The sequence below is a fragment of the Carcharodon carcharias genome, chromosome 7, assembly GCF_017639515.1.
Source record: "Carcharodon carcharias isolate sCarCar2 chromosome 7, sCarCar2.pri, whole genome shotgun sequence".
Taxonomy (NCBI): Eukaryota; Metazoa; Chordata; class Chondrichthyes; order Lamniformes; family Lamnidae; genus Carcharodon; species Carcharodon carcharias.
The window spans coordinates 138,135,553-138,159,921 of NC_054473.1; the positions used below are offsets into that span (position 1 = coordinate 138,135,553).

The 24,369-nt window shown below is 47.4% G+C and overlaps 1 protein-coding gene across 9 annotated transcripts in view; it reads left to right on the forward strand.

The window, feature by feature from the left end:
• Positions 1-24,369, forward strand: part of rpgrip1l (RPGRIP1 like) — a 298,740-nt gene that overhangs the window by 62,367 nt on the left and 212,004 nt on the right. For all 9 annotated transcript variants that reach the window (XR_005943542.1, XM_041191778.1, XM_041191780.1 and 6 more), the window contains 2 exons: positions 5,951-6,056; positions 6,764-6,907. Coding sequence is in view for 8 of the 9 variants with exons in the window: in XM_041191778.1 (XP_041047712.1) it covers positions 5,951-6,056; positions 6,764-6,907 (250 nt within the window). In the remaining variant the exon portion in view is untranslated. The remainder of the gene's footprint in view (positions 1-5,950; positions 6,057-6,763; positions 6,908-24,369) is intronic.

Sequence of the window (24,369 nt, forward strand, 5' to 3'; positions counted from 1 at the left end):
TTCCTGCCTTTTCCTCATAACCCTTGAGTTCCTTACTGATTAAAAATCTGTCTATCTCAGCCTTGAATATACTTAACGACCCAGCCTCTATAGCCCTCTGCGATAAAGAATTCCACAGATTGAACACCCTCTGAGATTATGCCCTGCACGTAAACGTATGTCACTACTAACAAACTTAAGTGAGCCACATTACAAGCTCGACTGATTATCTTAAATTTGTGTTTGCAAAACCCAAAACAAAACACCTCCTGTTAGATGTAATTCCACAATTGTACAGCACTTGCTGAACAATCCTGGGTACGCTAATAGCTAAACTAACAAACAACTTAAGATAATCAGTCAAGCTTGTAATGTAGCTCATTTGCGCTTGCTAGAAGCAACATACATTTATACACAGGGACCTGTTCTCAACAAACAGAAGAAACATATTCGGTAAAATAAAAGTAAAATACTACAGATGCTGGAAATCAAAAAAAAAACAAGGTGCTGGAAAAACAGCAGGCCTGGCAGTATCTGTGGACAGAGAAGCAGAGTTAACATTTCGAGTCCGATATTAAGAAGAAGAGTCACGTTGGGCTCGAAACGTTCACTCTGTTTCTCTCTCTCAGCAGGAAAATGTTCAAGCCACATTTCTTTTTCGAATTACCAAGGAGCTTGGGGAATCTATAGTTCCTCATTGCTTTTTCCCTGGCAACGTCAGAGTCAACTTGCCAACTAGTCAGCACCATTTTTCTCCTCTAGTACAAATTTTTGTGATTGTTTGAAACTTGGCATTCTTGCGTTTATCCTGATGAGTGTAAGATAGAAGCTTTAGCAGTATGTCGCTTTTCAGATAAAATAACTAGTGATTTATTATTCATGATGGCTTCAGGGCTGACAGTTGCTTTGTTAAACTCTACCTTGAAACGTTATCCTAAACCATCCTTTACCCATTTCCCCCAATTTTCTTTCTTCCTTGCCAGAATCATGGGTGCATTTTAGCCCGAAGTACAAGTTCAAACTATAAGTTATGTTTGTCGAAAACACTGTCCGTTCCCGACTTTGTTCTTTGTTTTCACTGTGCTCTGTTCAATGACTGGAGCTCTGTTCAAATCTAACTTCCTGGACAATTAGACTCTTATTGCAGCAGGATTGTACTGCTTTTCACAGTAAGACTCGATTGCTGATAGTCTGTCCTACCACTTATTAAGTTTTAAAACTTTTTCTAACCTACAACCCATCACCACCTACTGTTGTTAACTCTGAACTTCTGACTACACTTCAATGCATTTCTGGTTTCCCAGCTTTATTCTTCTGCTGTGTGGGTCCAAGATAAAATTTCACTATTTTCTGGGCCACAGTCCATTTCTCTGCTGGCTTCTGGACCTTATAGTGAGCTGCACAATCGCTGCCTCTTTTGATCAAGACTATATTCTCTCTAGGGTCATCTTGATTTTAGAACTTTGCCTGCTTCTGCATCCTAAGCTTTCTGCTGGGAATTTTTCACATTACGCTGAGCTAACTCTGATCTGTTCCTGTTGTTACGATCCCCGTAGAGATGGTTAACGCTTAAAAGAGAAATTTGAAATCCCTGTTACTTACTGAAAGAATGCAACTGCAAGATTCCACGATTTAAAATAAATGAATTTTATTATACAAGAATCAAGTAAAGCAAACACAAATAATTAAAGACTGTCTTATATTTTACACCAGAAAGAATAAAACACAACCAAATATACAATAAACTAAAATCTTCAACTCATCCTTCCTGCTTCCACTATGACTCCTCTAGAAAGTCTCTGGCCATTTATCAGTTTCTTGAAAGTTATCCGTTTTCTTGTGACCAACTCCAAACCTTTTTCACAGCTGCCTTGTAATGTCTGGGATTTTTCAGCTCAAACCTGAACTTCATTTGCAATTCCTGCTCAATGACTTAAACAACTATTTTCCTGGACCATTGGCAAATTTTTATCCTTTACCTTCTGTCCTTCAAGTTCCCACACCCACCAACTTGGTTGATTCCAGCTCCAAGCCCAAACCCTTCTGACTTCTCCAAGCTGAACAGCTTGTCTCTGACAAGGCATACACAGATAAACCCCACACAAAAGGGAAGTTCCCTGCAACCTATCTCCATGGCAACTTGGAATACCTAGGATGTTCCAAACAGAAATTTAAACTAATAGCCTTTTACTTTCAAAACAACCCTTTTGATTCTATAAACACATGGCTAATTTATATCTCTAATGGAGTTAGCAACACTTTTTTTCCAGGCTTGCTGGTTCCATCAAGAAATCCCCTTGTTTACAAAGGTGCTTTTAGCTATTTTGATCTTGGAATGACACACATAATCTAAATTCGTTACTGAAGTAACTGTAAGCCTCCTTTCTCCACCAAAAATTCAAAGCTCTATTTTTAAGTTTTCTCACTTCCAACTCTGACCTTATTAGCTCTGTTAATTAAAGAGGACGTTAGTACTGTAGTGAGAGATGACCTCAGTGCTAAAGATCAAGGCATAGAATCAGTTTGGGTGGAACTAAGAAACAGCAAGAGGCAAAAAACATTAGTGGTAGTTGTTTATAGGCCACCAGACACAATGGTAATATAGATCACAATATAAATTAGGAAATTAGAGATAAGTGTAACATGAGAATTACAGTAATGATGGGGGACTTCAATCTCTTCATATATTAGATAATTATATACTAATTAGCACTAATGCTGTGGAGGACTAAATTCTCCAAATGTGTATGAGACAGTTTCCTAGAATAGTATCTTGAGGAATCAACCAGCGAACAAGCTATCTTAGATCTAGCATTGTGCAATGAAAAGAGGATAATTAATTTTGCTGTAAAGGAACCTTTAGGAAAGAGTGACCATAATATGATAGAATTTTACATAAAGTTTGAAAATGATGTAGTTCAATCAGAAGCTAGTGTCTTAAATCTAAACAAAGAAAACTATAGAGGAATCAGAGCAAATTAGCTATGGTAGATTGGGGAAGTTCATTAAAAGGTATGGTGGTAGGCAGGCTATCGCTGTCATTTAAAGAATTGATACATGGTTTACAACAAACTTACATTCCTTTGAGGCACAAAAACCCATCAGGAAAGGTGATCTAACAAGAGAAGCTAAAATTGTATTAAATCAAAGGAAGAGGTTTGTAAAGTTGCCAATGCAAGTAGTAAGCCTGAGGATTGGGACCACTTTAGAATGCAGCAAAGGAGGACCAAGAAATTGATAAAGAAAGAGAAAATAGAATAAAAAAATTAAACTAGCAAGGAACATAAAAACAGACTCTAAAAGCTTCTATAGTTTTGTAAAAAGGAAAAGATTAGCAAAGACAAAAATGGGCCCATTACAGGCAAAGACATGATTTTTTTTATTCTTTCACGGGACGTGAGCGTGGCTGGCTAGGCCAGCGTTTTTATTGCCCATCCCAGAGAATAAGGAAATAGCAGAGAAACGAAATAGATACGTTGGCTGGGATTTTCTGGTGGAGGTCTTGCGGCGGGCTACTAGAAAACCCATTGGCTCTCAGTGCGACTGAAAGGTCCCAGCAGTGGGCAAGGCTGGAAAATCCAGCCCTTGTGTCTGCTTCACAGAAGATGGTACAAAAAGCCTCCCAGGAATGCTGGAGAACCAAGACATGGGTGAGAATTGAGAAACTGAAAGAAAGTTGTATTATTAAAAATGTAGTACCGGAGAAATTAATAGGTATTGATAAATTCCCTGGACTTGATATTGATCCCAGAGGGCTGAAGGAGGTGGCTGATCCCAGAGAGTTGAAGGAGGTGGCCGTAGAGATAATGGAAGCGTTGGTGATTATCTTCCAAAACTCTATAGATTCTAGGACAGTTTCTGCAGATCGGAAGGTAGCAAATGTAATCCCACCATTTAAGAAAGGAAGGAGAGAGAGAGAGAGAAAATGGGAACGTACAGACCTGTTAGCGTGACATCATTAGGAGGAAAACTGCTAGAATCTTTTATAAAAGATGTAATAACTGGTTATTTAGAAAATAAGGGTAGGATTGAGCAGAATTAACATTAATTTATGAAAAGGAAATCATGTTTGACAAAGTTTTTTGAGGATGTAAGTAGCAGAAGAGTTAAGGGAGGACCAGTGGATGTGGCATATTTGCATTTTTCAGAAGGCTTTTGATAAGCTCCCACACAGGAGGTTAACAACAAAATTAGAGCACATGGGATTAGGGGTAATATACTGGCATGAATTGAGAATTGGTTAATGGACAGAAAACAGAGTAGGAATAAATGGTCATTCTCAGGTTGGCAGGCTGTGACCAGTGGGGTACCTCAAGGGTTGATGCTTGGGCCCCAGCTGTTCACAATCTATATCAATGATTTGGATGGAGAGATTAAAAGTAATATTTCCAAGTTCACACATGATGCTAGGTAGAAGTGAGGAAGATGCAAACATGCTTCAAGGGGATTTGGAGAGGCTAAGTGAATGGGCAAAAATTGGCAAATGGAATAAAATGTGGCGGAATGTGAGATTATTTACTTTGGTATGGAAAATAGAAATACAGAGTATTTCTTTAAATGGTGAGAATCTGGGAAGTGTTGACCTTCAAAGGGACTTGGGTGTCCTTGTTCATGTGTCACTGAAAGCTAACATGCAGGTACAACAAGCAATTAAGAAGGCAAATAGTATGTTGGCCTTTATTACAAGGGGATTTGAGTATAGGAGTAAAAATGTCTTACTGCAATTATATAGAACCTTGGAGAAACCACTCCTAGGGTATCGTGTGCAGTTTTGGTCTCCTTACCTAAGGAAATATATACTTGCCACATGGAGGGAGTACAACGTAGGTTCACCAAACTAATTCCTGGGATAGGGGGATTGTCCTATGTGGAAAGATTAAATAGACTGGACCTTTATTCTCTGGAGTTTAGAATGGAGTTGAAAATGCAGGAAGGATGTTTCCCCTGGCTGTGGGTGGGGGGGGTCTCGGACCAAAGGGCACAGTCCCAGAATGAGGAGGAATTTCTTCTCTCTGAGGGTGGTGAATCTTTGGAATCCTTTGCACTAAAGGGCTGCGGAGGCTCAGTCATTGGTATGTTCAAGACTGAGATCGATAGATTTCTGCATATTAAAAACATCAAGGAATATGGGGATAGTGCAGGAAAATGGTGTTGAAGCAGAAGATTGGCCATGATCTCATCGAATGGTGAAGCAGGCTTGAAAGACTGAATAGCCTACTCCTGTTCCTATTTCTTATGTTCTTATTAACTAAGAACATAATCGGTTACCTTTTGAACTGTAATAACCCCAGGTCTGTTAACCAGTTTCTCAACCAAGTATTTCCATTTACCTTACATGTAACATTTTAATTCCTAAAACTAAAAGTTATGCCTCTAAAGCACTTGAATAATGGAATCAGATTTTCGCAACACTCCTGGTTCCCACCCTATTTCTGAATTCTGCTTCATTGCTACCACACAATCTTGGTTTTGCAGCTTTTTCCTTGCTTCTCATTGTTGGTAATTCAATCAGCTTGATGCTGGATCCATTGGTGTGCAGTGCAAATCACCAAGGACTTTGAGGAAACAATTTCAATACTTAGTCCAAAAGCATTTTAATCACCTTCCACCTTAGTGCTTTTTAAAACTTATATAAATACACTTTGCTTTAAAACTGTACATTTCAATGTGACTACTTTGCAAATATGTGGAAAAGTTATCAAAATTCCAAAAAGTGACAAGGTAATACAAGTAACTTTTTTCTTGCAAAAATTATTGCCTTTCATCTGGCACTAAATATTTTCAGACCAGTTTCAATACTTTTACCCTGTAAAACCTAGCAATTCATCTCAAATTAAACACTTTTTTTTTGTTAGCCATACTATCAGTTTGTGATTGGTGGAAACAATATGATACAAAACCTCCCATAACTAAACCTATGTTTTGCTTATTTTGCTGATATCATTTTAATCTTATGTATGTTTTTTTTTAGGTATCAGAGTTCAAGATCTAGAGTTGACAACCAGGTCTACCCAACCTTTGCTTCCCAGATATGGACATAGCTTGCTTGAAGATGCCAGGGCTGAAGTGCGAAATCTGTAAGACTCTCTTACTATACAATGTCTCTCTAATGTTGTCGGCCACTAACATTTTCTGGTATCCAAACCAAGGTTTTAAAAAAGTTAAGGATTTTTCTTGATGACTTCAAGTTCTGGCAAATGCTTGGGTATTGACTGGATATTTTTGCCCCAAGCATTTTCTGTTTTTGTTTCAGATTTCCAGCATCAGCAGTAATTTGCTTTTATCTTAATTAATCCTAATTGGTATTATTTAAAAGGATCAATTCAGTTTTGAAATCAAATATCTTCCAATTAACCCTTTACTCCATTACTAACATTGGTGAAATGGAGTGGAAAAGGAAGAGAGAGGGACAGGCAAAAAGAGACAGATAGACAAATAGAGTTTTTTTGCTTCATCTTAATTTGAATTCTTTAAAAATGTTGCATTTTGAAAAAAAAGACCTCCAATTATCCTGATTATCAGCTGTATTGTTGATAGTTAGGAGATATAAGCATTCTAATGACTGACTGATATGTCAGAGACATGGCCCCCAATATTACTGCCATTGATTTCAATGCCTATTATACCATTTTTCATCTTACTAATTTGTTCATTTCTGAATAACATACTTGGCTAATTTAATTTTGTTTTGAAAATATTAAGTCATCTGCAGCATAATCATAATGTGTTTGATCAGAATCAGTTGTCATGCACATTAATTAATGTTTTCTGATATGATCGTTAGAGAGAATTGCATTGAGTCCCAGAAGGTGCAGATGGAAGAGATGGAGCAAACTGTTGAGATACTGAGAGAACAGATTAGGAAGAAGGATAAAGAATATGAGGAGTCTCTTCTGCATCTCAGAGAGCACCAGGCAACAGGACAGAGGTAAAAAAAAAAGTTGTGCTCTTTTTCAGCTCTTGAGACAGTTGAACTGTTCTATTGAAGGGTCATGAGGACTCGAAACGTCATCTGTGCTCTTCTCCACCGATGCTGAGTTTTTCCAGGTATTTCTGTTTCTGTTTTTGTTTTATATTATAATTGCAGGTTTTAAGACAATGGCTGGACTTTGTGGTCATCAGCAAAGTGATATAGCTCACCACTGGCCTTTAAAAAAGCTACCCAAAAAGATCTAGCAATTTCTGTGGAGTTGATTTCCCCTTTCCCAATATGAGTTGAGCACCAAGCAAAGGTGTCCAGCAACAGTCATGTCATCAGTAGGATAAGTAGCCAATTACAGGAGTTATTCTCACAGACAGCAAACCAAACAGTAAAATGTATTGATTATCCTTAACTTTTTTAATATCAGAGAACAAAACAAACAGCAGGGTCATACCCATGGGTTAAAGTAGAAATTGAAATATCATAAACTTTAAAAATAGCATTTAAAATTCCATATAATTTTGAAAATAATGGAGAAAATCGACATTCCATAAATATAATATAGTTTTTCAGGGCCAGAAAGGTTTTTTAGCAGTAATAGTGAACTTAGTATACTGTTTAAAAACCCAGCTATACCTGATTCAACAGTGAGACTAATGGCGTAAAAGTTCTCATTAACAGCGCTTACTATGGAGAAATATAGGATTACTGACAGCAACTTCTGAACTTCTGCATTTAACTGCACATCTGTAGACTGATAGTCTATGATTCTCAGAATGGCAAGATTTCCCATACCGACACCTGAAGAATTGGTGGAGAACACATCCCTGCTGATACTGGCTGTCCAGCAGCTACTTAGTGCTCCTACAAGCGTTGCTTGTCTAGAGGTGGGACTTCTGCCCCTCAATCAGAACCAAGTCCCGCCTCAGAGCTGCCAGCTTTTTCTTTAGTCCCAGCGACAGTGAACAGAACTCGGACTACAAGAAGTTCCCAGAGTCCTTGACCAGGTGAGTATGGGGGTCTCGGGGAGGGGAGTGGAGGCCTGAGGGGCTGGGAAGAGGAGTAGTTGTGGGTGTTGCTGGAGAGGCCAAGAAGGAGGGAACACCCTTGGAGCAGACTTTGTGGGGTGGTGCCAGATGTTGCAAGGAAGCCATTGATGGAGACCTTATTCCCCTTCCCACTCGAGCCCTGAGCAGGATCACTTTCTAGGTTTCCTTCTGGCCCTGGAACCCCTCCTACCAGCCTCAAAATTGAGGCGAGGCTGGAAACAGCCCTTAAGTGATCATTAAGTGGCCAATAAGGGCTTCAACTGGGGCAAGGGTGGGCGTGCCAGCCTAGGCCTCACCCGCCCCACCATAAAACCGTGGTGAGGTTGATGCGGGCAGGAGCTCGGTGGGAAAGCTATCTGAACAATTTTACGGGCCCCCAACCAGGAACATAAAATTCTGCCCTAGTTTCACCATATATCACCGTAAAATCCGGGCAAATAATTGTATATGGTAGCAGTAGTTTAGAATAGTTGTTTTTATAATTTGTTTAGTTTAGTGTTTAATAAAAACTTGCAGTATTACTGTCTGACAAAGCTGCCAGAATTTAGTTTCTCAAAATAGCACAATATAGTAGTCAATAAAACCCACAATAGTCAACAAATCACTGAGAGTAATTATTTTCCCAGTTTTGAAGTAAAAACATTCTCAAGCAGTTAAATCCCCTGCTTTTAAAATAAGTTCTACAATTTATTCCTGTTGGCTTAGTTTAAAATTGATATTCATTTAAAAGAAACTTCTGTTTTTGTTGATGTTACGTTTTTTAAAAATGTCACTGCTTGTTTTTAATAAAATCCCAGCCTGAATAAAATTAACATCTGTAGCTGCTGATTCAATGTTAATTAGTTGTTATGCAGTAAGTATTTTGCATGTGCCTGAAAGGTACTGCAAATAGGCAGTTTAAATCATATTCATTTTTATGATTATTCACTGTTTACCAAAGCCAAAAACAGGATGTTAATAAATTAATCAAGTGGAATGGAGTCTACTTAAATTTAGTAAATGAACAAAACCATTTTGTGATGCCATATGGTAACCTTGGTGATGTCATCCTGAGATTTAGTTCACACAATTATATTTGAATCTCATTTGTGATGAATTCAAACTCAGTCCCTTTCATTGGATGAATTCACTCATTCTCAGCCTGCAGCTATTTGAGCAGTCCAGCTCAGATTATTCTCAGAGGAGAATAATTTCCATTTCAGAGAAGTAGTTGGGCATCTGCAACACAGAAATCATATAGAAGTCTACAAATCAAATCATTCACCTTGTCAACTGAAGAAAGACTTGCATTTATATAGTGCCTTTCACAACCTCAGGCTGCCCAAAAGCACTTTACAGCCAATGAAATACTTTTGAAGCTTAAGCACTGTTGCAATGTAGAAAATACAGCAGCCAATTTACGTGCAACAAGGTCCCACAAACAGCACTATGATAATGGCCAGATAATCTGTCTTAGTGATGCTGGCTGTGGGATATGTTTTGACCTGGAAATGGGAGAACGCTGCTGTTGTTCTCAGAACGAGTGCCATGAAATCACTTAACTCTGTCCTCTGGGGCCTCAGTTTCATGTCTCATTTGAAAGCCAACACTTTGGACTGTGCAACTTTCCCTCAGTTCTGCACTAGAGTGACAATCTAGATTTTGTGCTCACGTCTCTGTAGTGGTAATTGAGAAGGAATGTGGACGATAACAGTGGGGCAAACATGGGGAGAGAATCCTTCAATTGCAAAAGCCAGAGCCAGGTAATATACAACTAAGACTAATAAAGTGGGAAAATCAAAAGTTACCTAAATATCCAATGTGTTTGATATAATTAAGCAATTTTAAATCTTGGGATTAATCATTATCTGTTTATAAGAGTGAAAAATATTTTTCCACGCTTGATAATAGTCATGAAATAACCAGATTATTGTCCTCCAGTCTGGCCTATGTGTGAGTCCAGATCTTGACTCTTAATTGTTTTCTGAAGTGGCCTAGCTAGCCTTGCCAGCAATGCTCACATCCCAAGAACAAATAATAAAAAAGTTTAGATTTCTTTTTATTTGTATCTAAAACTGTCCAAGTTATTTACACCTCATTTGAGGTCTCCTATACCACAGGCTAGGATAGATTTTCAACTTGATTGAAAAGGTTGAATAAAATGTTAAATAATATAAAGAAAGTAAATCTAGTACACTACTTAAAGGTAAACTCTGATATTAGGACAAGTGGTGTGTTAAGAGGTAACTTTAAGACTGGCATCAGGAACAGGAAATAGGAGCAGGAGTAGGCCTTTCGACCCCTCAAGCCTGCTCCGCCATTCAAATGAATCATGACTGATCATCTACCACAACACGATTTTCCTGCACTACCCCCATACCCCTTGACATCTTTAATATCTATAAATCTATCCATTTCTGTCTTGAATATACTCAGTGACAGTCTCCACAACCCACTGGGGTAGAGAATCCCAAAGATTCACCATGCTCTGAATGAAGAAATTGCTCCTCATTTCAGTCCTATATGGCCTGATGGCCTGCCCCTTATTCTGAGACTGTGTCCCCGGTGCTAGACCACCCCCCCCCGCCGGCTCCCAGCCAGGGAAACATCTTTCCTGCATCCATTGTGTCAAACCCTGTAAGAATTTTGAATGCTTCAATGAGATCACCTCATTCTTCTAAACTCTAGAGAATAGGCCGTCTTCAATCTCTCCTCTCACCATCCCAGGGATCAGTCTGATAAACCTTCAATGCACTCCTTCTATGACAAGTATATCCTTCCTTAGGTAAGGAGACCATGGGCGGAATTTTCCGAGCCTGCTGGTGGCGGGTGTGATAGGTGGCATGTGCAGAAAATATGGCACGACCTGCTTCACAACGGCATGAAGGCAGGTGGTGATTATCCGCCGACGGGCCACATTTCCCGCCATCGGTCAGCAGGGAGCTAATTGTTATACGTTAGCATATAATTAAAAGGCCATCCCGCCAGGCTCTTGGTACCCCGCCGTATCATCTGTCCACATCAGCGGGAAAGCACGCCGACGTGTTTCACAACAGCACGCAGGCAACATGCACTTGGCGGCTTTCACTTTGGGGGAACTGGGGTGAGTGAGCAGCAGCGTTCTCCACAGCTCTCCCATTGTTTACAGGCCTCGGGGCGCCAGGGGTAGGGGTAACTGATTCCTGGCCCCGGAGGCGACTGCTGGGAGGGGCGGGGGATGTCAAATGATGTCCTGGCACTGCATCCTGTGCACAGGCAAATCAAGGCAGGGGTCAGAATAAGTGAGGGAAGTGGCCACGCATTAAGGACACCTGTATAAACTGCCATGCCTCTGCAACTAAGACAGATCAGGCGCAGCCACAGTGATATGATTGGGGTCAGGCACCTAGCCTGCCCAGCCATGTAAGCAACACAGAGGCACTAAAGGACCACCAAGCACTCCATACCTTACCCCAACTGCCCTCCCAGCACAGACTTCGAGTTCTCCACCACTTTATTGGACTGCACACGTTGTACAATATCCTCACTAACACTGGCTATATAGCAGTCACTGCTGGAGGTGCTCACTGCGCCTTGCAATCTCAGCATCCTGGTTTGGACTAGTGTCCCCCATGTCGCAGGTTGATGGGGCAGCCATGCAGCGCACTCATTTCTGGCCATTGAGGGGTGACCAGCATTCTGCGGGAAGCATTAAGGGACGGTCACGTAGAGCCAGGAAAGGTGCTAAGAACAGCCATGATAACCACATCTCTCTCCCTTTCATGCTTTAAGAGGATCACATCAGGATCCTGGTGACCTACCTGTATGCCCGGTGGCCTACAGAGACCATAGAAATCGGAGGAGAGAGTGACTGAGGCACCTGGCCGCACAAAAGCAGGAGCAGCAATCTCATGAAGAAGAGGCAGCAGGGGCTCCTGCACAAGCTGTGGCTGGTCAGCGCCTAGCAACACCCAGGGTATATAGATGCCGCCTGCGATTCCTGCAGATGACTGAGAACCAATGTCGCTGACGACTGTGCATGTCTAGGGACCTGGTGGCTCACATCTGCCATTTAGTGCAGGGCTTGGCGTCAAGGGGACATGGAAGGCATCCACTGCCAGTGGCTGTGAAAGTGACTGCGGTGCTCAATTTCTCTGCTAGTGGGTCCTTTCAGAGCTCCACAGGTGACCTCCGTGGGATTTCACAATCTGCCGCCCACAAATGCATCCATGAGGTCACAGATGCCATCTTCTCCTTGACGCACAAATTTGTGCGTTTCACCCGGGACCGGGACAACCAGGATGCAAGAGCCACTGGATTTGCGATCTCTGGATTCCCACAGGTGCAGGGCACAATTGACTGCACTCCTGTGGCACCCAAGTCTCCATCGCTATACTCAGTGGGCTTCATCAACTGCAAGGGCTTCCACTCATTGAATGTGCATCTGGTATGCGAACACCAGAAATGCATCCTGCAGGTATGCACATGGTTTCCAGGGACTGTGCATTACGCCTGCATCCTGAGTCGCTGGTAGATCCCTGCAGTCTTCCAGTGTCCACAGAGGCTGCAGGTTTGGCTCCTTGGGGGCAAGGGCTACCTACAGAGGCCGTGGCTGCTGACACCTATGGGGCAGCCTCAGACTGCAGCAGAACAACGCTGTAGTGAGGCTAATGCAGCAGCTCGCAACTTGGTGGAGCAGACCATTGGGATGCTAAAGATGTGGTTCCGGTGCCTGGACCGGTCTGGTGGAGCCCTGCAATACAATCTGCAGAGGGTGTCACGCATCGTCTGCTGCACCCTTTACAACCTGGTGCTGCAATGGGGAGAGGAGCTGACTGAGGAGGAGATGAAGGAGCTGCACGTCTCTTCCAATGGGTTATGAGGGTGAGAGGGTCCTCGGTGGTGACAATGACAGGGATGAGGCTCTTGCACTGGCTGGACGAGGCAGGTGCACTCGGGAGGCCCTCATAGCTGCCAGATTTGTGGAAGATGATGACGGCATGCAGTGAAGTGTCCCCGTAGATCCTCAAATCGCAGTTGTGAACGTTTGACTCCAGTCTGGCTTATTGCAGCACCAGAACCCTCTGTGAGAATGCTCCTGTCATGGAGATGCAGTGGAGACCCTAATAGTGGCTTGATCACAGGAGGATGATGACAACATGCAGTGATCTTCACATAGCCTCTGAGAATGTCTGACTCCTGTCTGGCCGAGGGCAGCTCGCATGCGCTCCATGATCAGGGCCATCTCAGAGATGCAGCCATGAAACCTTCGACACATCTGATGCTGTGTCTGCCTTCAGTACCTCAGCCCTTAAGGAGCTGGTGCACAGCATCACTGGTCACAGATGCTGGTGTGATGGGGCCCAGCCCCACCTTAAAGGTGCTGAGAGCACACAGGAAGTATGAGAGAACTCTGTGGCGCCTGCCCACTACATTCTGGCAGCAATGACCAGCACCGCCAAGGTGCAGGCATTGTGAGGCTGGACCATCACTGTGGTCTGAACGCTGCACAGAGCACAGGGAAGAGGTCCTGGACTGAGACATTTGCCTTTCATCTTGTGCAGAAAGGCTTCACATCTGAGTGACAAGAACACTGTTTATCAAGGAGCCACAGGCAGGGTGACATTCTTAGGAGTTTATTGACAATAGTGAACAATATGTACAAGTGATTAACACCTGTGCCCAGACTGTGCTTCCTGATTGGTCTCAGCTGCAGCTTGTTACTGCTCAGCTGTGTGCTGTTGCTGTGGTTGTGCTTGGTGCTGACTGTGGTTGTTGCTGTTGTGGGATTTCCTGTGGCTGTTCCTGCTGCTGCTGTATTCCTGTGGCTGTTCCTGCTGCTGCTGTATTCCTGTGGCTGTTCCTGCTGCTCCTGTATCCTGTGGCTGTTCCTGCTGCTGCTATATCCCTGTGGCTGTTCCTATTATTGTGTTGCTGTCTTCCTTCAAGATGCCTTCCACCCTTTGTGTTGCTGGGGGCCTGGAGCTTGCAGGCCCTGAGGCCTAGAGGGGAGAGAGAGTGAGAGAGAGAGGAGGTGCTGCTGCTGCTGCAGGACAGGGAGGCCACGAGACAAGGACTTTTTGGTTTAACATCTGAGCTGGGTGCCTGGACTTTTGTTCAGTTGGAGCTGAAGACAGCTGTGTGTTTTGTAGGGGGAGGAGAGAAGACTGTTGCAGAGACTTGGGGGAGAAGGGATGAGTGTGTTGTTTAAGAAATTGCCACCACCCACTGCCCCCCTCGCTCTGACCATGTCTGAGCCCAGTTAGCTGGTGCTGCCTGGTGAAGAGGGATGGGGCTGACTCCTGTGTGCCAGGCAGTACCGGCTGCCTGGTGAAGACATCACCCTCCCCCAACGGAACGAACGTCGAGGCCCCCACCCTCACTCCACTCCACCAAGTGACACCACCTACCCTTTACCCTTTCCATCCTGTGTCTCCTTGTCCTCTTGCTCCTCTCTCTGTTTCTGCCATCCCAGAGGAGGAGGTTGTACCATCTTTTTCCCCTCCCACCGCGGTGGGTGTGGCTCATCCCCCTAATACTACGACAGGGGCCCCTGTATCTGAACCTTCGCAGGTGACTGTGGAGGCGCTGCTATCGCCGGTGGCGGGGCATCCCAAGAAAACATATGCAGGTGCAGCTGCTTCTGCTCCTGCAGTTCCCACAACCCGGTCACTTTTCCGCCTCCTCACCAAGGCCCGGGGGTGAAGAGCTACGCCTACCCCGAAATGATAATTGAGGCCTGCACAAATGTTATGCCTAGGGTTGTCGGCCCCTCAGCCGTAGTTGCCACCTCGAAAATGTACAGCAAAGCCATAGTTTTCTTGAAGTGCATCTGGCCCTAGAAAAGGGGCTCACTGTGGGTGGTGCGTTTCTGACAGTGGACCCCTTGGAGGCCACCGCCCAGAGGATAATACTTTCCAATGTCCCACCCTTTGTCCCCAGTGAGCTACCCCTCCCCCACCTACATCAACTGGGGGAGGTTAGGTTAGGTCAGGGAATCCCGCTCGGTCTCAAGGATGCGGCCCTCCGACACGTGCATTCCATCTGGCGCCTGGTTTTTGTCAGTGTGGCTGACAAGTGTACTGTGGGGGCTTTTACTCTGGAGTTCGAGGGGGCTGCCAACAGGGTCTTCTGGACTGTGGATGGCGTACGGTGCCATGTCTGCAAGAACTGGCCGCCTCCAAGGCTGCCAGCACCATCCAGAAAGCCTCAGCTGGCACCACCGTTCCTCTCTCCACTACCACTCCATCTTCCTTCCCTCAAGGGGAGGTGCTGCCGGCAGCCACTGCCATCTCAACTGCCAACAAGACGGGGGGAGAGAGCCCATGCCATAGAAAGGCGCGGAGGAAGACCTGCCCTCCCCTCCCAGACCCCCAAACCCACCCTGATCCGCACACCCCTGAAAACATTGGCTCAGGGGTAATAACATCATCCGGCCCCAGTGACGTCATGCTCCCGGGCCTGTGTGCACCTCAGCACTTTGTGCTGGGCCTGGCGTCATCCCCACGCGGGTTCCTGGGTCTGGCAGTGGTGGGGTACGCAAACCCTGAGCCAGTGGTCCTATTAAAGAGGGTGGACCTGCCCAAACCCCAGAGTACGGAGCGTCTGGAGGGGCTGGACGAGGCGGCGGGGCCTCGCAGGTGGAGGTCTCCCCAGCCTACCCCGGAAGAGAAGCCACCCCTCGGAGGGGAGGGACCTCATGACTTGTGAGGTCGGATGTGTCCCCTCCCCCAGTGAAGTGGTGGTGGCGCTTCCGCCCTGTAAGCCCTCCTTCTGATCTTTGGGGGGAGCTGAAACCCCCATGCCCTCGCTGCGGTCCCCTGAGCAGGGCCCCTTGGGGTTGGTGAAGATATCACCTTTGCATTGATGCCCCACCCTGACCCACCTTGTGCCCCTGAAGTGTCGCCAGGGGATTGTGGCAGTCCCTTCATGTCCCCGACCGCTGGGTCATCGGGTGGCGGGGGCAAGGAAGTCCTCCCGGCTCTTTCCCAATCTTTAGCGCTGGGCGCCTCCATGCTAGGTCCAGAGCTTTTACCAGAATCTCCAGGCGACCCAGTGCCTGGGTGAGGGAAATGGGGCTTTGAGCCAGTGCTGCCCTTTGGCCCATGTCCCCAAGCGGAGACCAGAGAGGACTGCTGTGCCCTTGATCCTGGGGGTGTGATCGAGGTGGAGGTGGAGCCAACTGGCAGCTTCGAACCAGCCCCTGTACTCAATGTGGGGAAGGGGTTGGAAGCTGGAGGCAATGACCTGGAAGAGGATGGGGTTTCGGTGGTGAGCACCGGGGGCGACTTAGAGTTGTTGTGGGATAAGGTGGTGGATCCCCTGGTGCCCCCCACCGATTCTCCCCTCATTCCTTTATGGGAACTCCAGGATTTTTTAGCGAGTAATCGCAGTCGCTGAGACAGGGTCCATTTGGCACTGGACCAGTAGCATTCTTTTCCCCTTGTGTTCTGGTCTGCCCGTGAGGCCCACAAAGCTACTGGGCTGGACCGGAACGCTAAGCGGAGGGTCCACATGTTTCTCACTGGGCTGCTGAAGGAGAGGAAGGATTAAGATAGTTCTCTCCTCTTTGCACTTTTCATTAGTGACGGTAGCACTTACTTCTGACAATGAAAACTACCGTTTGCTAGCCTCAACATCAACGGCAGCAGGGACGCACAGTGCAGGTTCCAGAGCTTCTTGATCCTCAGGGACAGGAAGTATGTGGTGTGCTTCCCAAAAGAAACCCATACCGTTCCGGGAGACAAATCTACGAGGCCCCTGGAGTGACGAGGTGGGGCTCTACACGAGCCACCTAGCCTCCCATTCTTGTTGGCTCCACATTTTCAGCCAGAGATCATGGGGGTCAAGGAGCTGGTTGCTGCACTTTACTGTGTGCCTAGGGGGCGCGGCACTTCACTTTGTGAATGTGTATCCTCCTCTGGGCGTGCAGCAGCAAACGAGCTTCTTTGAGGAAGTGTCCACTCATCTCAGCTCTATCGAGGCAGGCATGTGCATTGTCCTCAGTAGGGATTTCAACTGTATCCTCGGGGCCAGGGATTGTCATGGTGCCCAACACCACTTGCTAGGTGTGAGTAAGTTGAGGGACCTGGTCAGGTCCTTCGACTTGGTGGACGTCTGGCGACATCTCCATTCTGACTCCAGCATTTTCACTTTTGAGTAACCTAGAGTTGGAGTGTCCATACTCGACCGCCTTTACATTTCCAAGACGTTTGAGTCCTGCGTCCCCTGAGCTTTTGTGCGGCAAGTGCTGTGCATGGACCAGCGTCTGGTGTGGTCAGATCGTTCCGTTTTGCGCTTGGACAGGGTCCACTTACTGGCACTTTAACAACGTGCTGCTGGAGGACGAGTGGTTCCTGGACTCTCTTCATCATTTCTGGGCCACCTGGAGAAGGAAACTGGGAGGCTTACCCTCCTTGAGGCTATGGTGGGACGTGGGCAAGGCTCATGTATGTATCTTCTGTCAGGAGTACACTAGTGGTGACAAAGAGGTGGAAATCCAGGGTTGGGGAGTTGGAGAAGGAGGTGCTCGATCTGGAGGCACGTCTCCGTCAGCCTGATGCGGACCTGGCCCTGTGGCTGGCGTACAAAGAGAAGGGTGTGCTGCAGGACCTGCAACTCGTCGGATCCAGTTCTTCAAGGACCTGGACCACAGCTCCCCCTTCTTCCACTCGCTGGAAAAAAAGGCACAGGGTCTGACAGCAGCTCCTTATGCTGCTGTCCGACAACGGATCCCTTGTCTCGGATCCGGAGGGCATCAGGGCCATTGTCAAATCCTACTACACAGCTCTGTTCTCTCCGGATCGGTCCAGTGAGGATGCTCGCAGAGTTTTGTGGGAGGACATCCCGTAGGTAGGCCTGGAGGGCTCCGGAAATCTTGACTCCCCTGTAAGTCTTGGGGAACTGACCGGCGCCCTCGACAGCCTCTCCAGGGGCATTCCCGGGGCTGGACGGGCTGACCGTGGAGTTCTTCAGGGCTTTCTGGGACGTCCTGAGGAATGACTACTCAGTGGTCCTGGGGAGAGCATCGCTACCGGGGAGATGACCCTCTTGTGGCGCAGGGCTGTGATTGCATTGCTACATAGAAAGGGGATCTCCGCCTCCTCAAAAACTGGCACCCGGTCTCCCCCCTCAGCACGGATTGCAAAATCTTTGCCAGGGCAATGTCTTCTTGCCTTGGCACTGTGCTGGACCGCATGATCCACCCTGACCAGTCCCACAAGCCCCCAGGCCATACCATCTTTGATAACATCCATCTGGTCCAGACACTATCCACTTTTCCCAGAGGATCAGTCTGTCAAGCACCTTCCTGTCTCTTGACCAGGAGAAGGTGTTCGACAGGGTGGATCACAAATATTTATTCAGGACTCTACGAGCATTCGGGTTCGGGACACAATTCGTTATCCAGATCCGACTTCTGTTCACTGCCTCAGAGTGTCTAGTTAAGTTTAACGGGTCCCTGACGGTGCCCTATCGCTTTGGGAGACGAGTGCGTCGGGGCTGCCCCCTGTCTGGCCAATTGTATTCTATCGGTGTTGAGCCTTTCCTGCGCCTCTTGCAGAGGAAGTTGTCGGGATTGGTTCTGCGCAGGCCGGGCATCGGGGTGCTCTTCATGTTCACCAGCCTGGTTGACCTGCGGAGGATGCGCGAGTACCAGGAGGTCTACTTTGCCACACCCTCTGCTAGGATCAACTGGGACAAGTGTGCTGGACTCCTGGTCGGTCCGTGGCAGATGGATCCCCTACCCGAGGAGCTCAGGCCTTTCACCTGGAGCAGGACCAGCCTCGTCTACCTGGGAATCCACCTCTGTACTGCTGAGGAATCCTGACCGGCGCACTGGCAGGAGCTGGTAGCCAAAGTCACCACTTGCCTGCAGCGCTGGACAGGATTGCTTCGAATGCTGACTTAGCGGGGTCGAGTTCTGTTCATAAACCAGCTGATTGCCAAATGTTGTGGCACTGGCTGGTCACTTAGACCCCTCCTCTGGACTTTGTCACAAAAATCTAGAGAATGCTCGTTGACTTCTTCTGGGACAAAAGGCTGCACTGAGTCGCTGCTGAAGTTCTGAGTCTCCTGCTCAGGGAGGGCGGTCAGGTGCTGGTGTGCCTACACACCTAGGTGGCAACTTTCCAGCTTCAGGCCCTGCAGTAATACCTTTACATCGAGCCCCCTCCGAGGTGTTATGCCCTGGCGACATATTTCTTCCGCCAAGTGCACGGCATGCACTATGATGGGCAGCTCTTGTTTATAGACCTGAGGGGCCTTCATGGCTCCTTGTAGGTGTTGCCTTTCTTTTACCAAGACCTAAGTCTGGAACTGGTTGCCGCGCGACGCAGCTCTCCGCTGTCTGGAGTAGCGGCTATCATCAGAGAATCTCTGCTCAGGAATCCGCCTCACCCCCTTTTTGAGTGGCCTGGCGGAGAGGAGGGCTGTGGCTGCCGGGGTGGCCAGGATCAGGGATGTGCTGGGTGGCGGAAGAGTGGGCTGGATGCTATCACAGGAGTTGGCACGTCGCACCTCCATGGACGTCCGGCTCACGGCCAATGCCATCCAAGACCTTAGGATGGTCGTGCTCGGCCCAATGTCATACTGGGACTTGAGATGGCGCAGGTGCACAGTGGTCTTCTGTACCCTTGTTCGGACCAAATTTCACATTGGCCCCAAGCCCCAAACCCTCCCTCAGGAGCCGGTGCCCCGCATCCTGAGTCGCATCGCGGAAATGCCCTCCCTGCCCTTTAGCAAGGTGCAGAAGGGTTTCATATATGGACTGCTGCTCACCCTTCTCTTCCTTGCCCTTGCCTACTGTCTGGACACACCCTGGTGTGCCTTGTTGCCATACAGTGGCAGAGGTCCCCAATGGGGGGGCCCTCCCGCTTTCCATTGAGAACCCGGGCTGGAGGGTGGTGCGTGCAGCAGTCCCATACAATCGTAGTTTGTGTCGGTTCACGGACTCCCAAGATATCTGCGTTTTTTGCAGCCTTGTGGAGTCTGTGGACCATGTGTATACATAGGGTGTTTTCAGGTTACACCCCCTTTTCAGTTACTTAAAAAATCTTTTGCTGTTTTTTTTTGCACTTCAGTCCCATGCCCCTGATCTACGGGCACCTGATGCGGAGGGGAGCCGGGAAGGAGGAGAACCTCCTTGTAAACCCACGTCTGGGCCTGGCCAAGTTGACGATTAACAGGTCCAGGCAGCAGGCAATCGAGGGGTCATCCGACTTGACTGTCAGCCCTTCTTCTGCGGCTGTGTTCGCGGCTGGGTGTCCCTGGAGAGGGAGCACGTGGTATCTGCTGGCACTGTCGAGGTTTTCCGTGCTAGGTGGGCACTGCAGGGACTAGGGTGTTTTATTGACCCTGTTAATCACATTTTGGTTTAATGTTTGTAAGTTTCCTTTAAGTTTTGCCTTTGCTTTTGCAGTTTCCCTTTAACCTTTTATTTTGTCCCTAATTTTGTTAATTTAGTTTACTTGGTTGATTCAAAAGAGTTACCTTTACCTAACTTTCCTAACCCTGCCGCTACGTCTTTGTGCTCCCTGGATATCCACAGCAGAGGTGGAGGCAGCCTGCTGACGGTAATGCCCTTTCTGTGCTGACTTTAGTGGGCGTCCTCTAGAGGGCCGAGATTTGGAGGGCCTCGGCCTGATTTTGGTGTCCTGCTGTGTGGCAGTGGCACCCTCCTTGGCCTGTGAAGCTGGATCTGCGGAGGTCACAGGAAAATGGGATCGGATGGGCCAGTCACTCCCAGGGTCACCTGGGTGGATGGACCCGGGGCATATACCTACTGACCCTCCTCCCTATGGGTGCCCGAGAGCCCCTGGCTGAAGGGATAGCTGGACTGAGATTGAGTACCCAGCACTCCCCTCACGTACAGACTGTTGGAGGCCAACCATGGCACCAGCAATGGCATTAAGCCCACACAGCAGTGCAGGAGTGACATCCTGGACCAAGGTCTCCATGGCAGCTGCCACCCTGCCAGTGTTGACCTCGGTGCGTTGCAGTTCCGGCGCTATCACCTCAGCCTGAAGATGGACGGACTCCTCCATCGTGCCTTGCAATCTGAGGAGTGCAGCGGACATCGCTTCCTGTTGTTCCCTAGGTTGCCTTTGCAGCTCCAGCAACTGTGACATGACAGAGTTCAGAGGCTCGTCATCTGACTTGGACTCAGCAACATTCTGGCCTCCAGCGATCCTGCGAGTGCTGGGGACCTGGGAAGTCCCTACCTCCACCTGCTATGCACACAGAAAGTGTGATGTGCTCACAAAATTGTGATCCCGAGGTTACTCTAAAGCTAGGTCCCACCGATTTGTGTGTCTCTGCACTGATGGAGGGTTTGGGTGAGTACTGTGATGGGACTTCAGGGAGGGTGCCTTCAGATTCCTCTTCAGAGGTTTCTTCGGAGCTTCATTAGAGGCCTTGGGTCATGGACTCTGCCCGTTTTTTGGCAGATGTGCCTGCGAAAGCAAAGGGAGATAATGCATGGCAGTAGCCTATGAAAGAGGACACATCACTGATGGCATGGTTGTCTGTTGGATGTTGGACTACTAGATCGTCACTTGGTAAAGCAGTGCTGACCTCACTGTCAGCACAGGACCGGTACCAGTCATCACCGGCCAGCTGGATGGCTCTGTTTTCGAATCCTGTTAGAACTTTGATCTCCGGCATCCCTCCACCTGTCTGTGACTATTCCCTCCTGTTGTGAGCCAGTTTGTCCTGCATGGTTGGAGATGGGGAGAGTGTATCTGGACTCCTGCTGGGCCAGATGATAAGTACGCCTGGCCTGTGCGGGTGGTGAGTGGTCCCATGGATGGGATGAGGACAGTGATGGTGTGTGTGTGTGAGACAGTGAATGGCAATGTCCCTTGCACTAGCAGTGAGTGAGGGCCCCATGGATGAGTGATGGGTTTGAGACTGTGAGAGTTGCCAGTGATGAAAAGACGGACTTACCCAGGTGGAATGGAGGAGATCATTCATTCTTTTGCGGCACTGGGTGGCTGTCCTCCTCAGCAGGGTGTTCGCGCTGATCACTGCTGCCACCGCCTCCCAAGCCGGGTTGGTGACATTGCTGCCAATCCTGTGGCCAGAGCTGGAGTAGAGCAAATCCTGTCTGGCCTCCACGGCATCCAGCAGTTGTTCGTTGATGCGGGGGGAGGTGTTGCAGTCATTTTGCCTTTGCTGCCATGTCACCTGGACATCGGTGTGAGGTGGTGGCGATGAGTGCTTTGCTGGTAGCTTTTAAAGATGGCAGCCAGTGTGATACAACAGTGGGGTGATGGCGAGCAGGCAAATGAGAGCCTGCCCACCATGGGAACGATGTGTTTCCCGGGAATTCCGAAACGTGAAACCTGCCATTTTCGTTGGTGGGTAAGAGTCCAGTTTAACCACCCACTAGCACGCTTAGTGCAATTCTGGGAGAAGTCCACCCCAAGACTGTACACAATACTCCAGGAGTCTCAGCAAAGTTCTATACAATTGCAGCAAGACTTCTTTACTCCTGTACTGAAATCCTTTTGCAATAAAGGCCAACACACCAGTTGCCTTCTCCTGTTTTTACTGCCAAAGTAGATAACTTAACAATTATATTCAATCTGTCGTGTTCTTGCCACTCACTTAGCATTGTCTAAATCCCCTTGAAGCCTCTTTGCATCCTGTTCACAACTCCCATTGCCACCTAATTAAGTGTTTTCAGCAAACTTGGTAATATTACATTTGGTCCCATATCCAAATCATTGATATAGATTGTGAATAGCTGGGACCCAAGCTTTGAGCCTTGTGGTATCCCACTAGTCACAGTCTGCCAATTTGAGAATGACCCATTTATTCCTGCTCTCTGTTTTAGTCCGCTAACCAATTCTCAATCTCTGCAAATATATTGCCCCCAATCCAAGTGCTCTAATTTTGCTCAGTAACCTCCTTGTGGGAGCCTATAGAATGCCTTCTTAAAATTCAAATACACTACATCCACTGGTCCTCCCTTTTGTAATTAGCTGGTTACATCCTCAAAAAAGCTTGTCAATTGCGTTGTGTGACACTACCACTGGGCTAAATGGGATAGATTTCGAACAGATCTAGCAGCTCAAGACTGGGCATCGAAGCGGCGCTGTGGGCCATCAGCAGCAGCAGAATTGTACTCAAACGCAATCTGTCACCTCATGTCCAGGCATATTCCCCACTCTACTATTACCATCAATCCAGGGGATGAACCCTGGTTCAATGAAGAGTGCAGGAGTGCATGCCAGAAGCAGGACCAGGCATATCTACAAATGAGGTGTTAACCTTGTGAAGCTACAACACAGCATGCCAAACAGCATAAGCTGCAAGTGATAGATAGGGCTAAGCGATCCCACAACCAACGGGCCTGACCTAAGCTCTGCAGTCCTGCCACATCCGTTGTGAATGGTGGTGGACAATGAAACAACTCACTGGAGGAGGAGGAGGCTCCATAAATATCCCCATCTTTAATGATGGAGGAGCCCATCAATGCAAAAGATAAGACTGAAGCAATTGCTACAACCTTCAGCCAGGAGTGCCGAGTGGATGATCCATCTCAGCCTATTCCAGTGGACCCCAGCATCTTAGATGTCAGCCTTCAGCCAATTTGATTCACTCCACGTGATATCAAGAAACGGCTGAAGGCACTGAATACTGCAGAGGCTATGGACCCTGACAATATTCCGGCAATAATACTGAAGGCTTGTGCTCCAGAACTTGCCGCGCCCCTACCCAAGCTGTTCCAGTACATCCACAACACTGGCATCAACCCGACTATGTGGAAAATTGCTCAGGTATGTCCTGTGTACACACAGCAGGACAAATCCAACCCGGCCAATTACTGCCCCATCAGCCTACTCTCCATCATCAGTAAAGTAATGGAAGGGGTCATCAACAGTGCTGTCAAGTGCCACTTGCTTAGCAGTAACCTGCTTGCTTACGCTCAGTTTGGGTTTGGCCAGGGCCACTCAGCTCCTGACCTCATTATAGCCTTGGTTCAAACATGGACAAAAGAGCTGAACTCCAGAGGTGAGGTGAGACATCAAGGCCGCACTTGACTGAGTGTGGCATCAAGGAGCCCTAGCAAAACTGGAGTCAATGGGAATAAGGTTGAAAACTCTCCATTGGTTGGAATCGTACCTAGCACAAAGGAAGATGGTTGTGGTTGCTGGAGGTCAGTCATTTCAGCTCCAGGACATCACTGCAGGAGTTCCTCAGGGTAGTATCCCAGGCCCAACCATCTTCAGCTGCTTCACCAATGACCTTCCTTCCAACATAAGGTCAGAAGTGGGGATGTTCGCTGATGATTGCACGATGTTCAACATCATTCATGACTCCTCAGGTACTGAAGCAGTCCATGTTCAAATGCAGCAAGACTTGGACAATATCCAGCCTTGGGCTGACAAGTGGCAAGTAACATTCGCGTCACACAAGTGTCAGTCATTGACCATCTCCAACAAGACAGAATCCAAC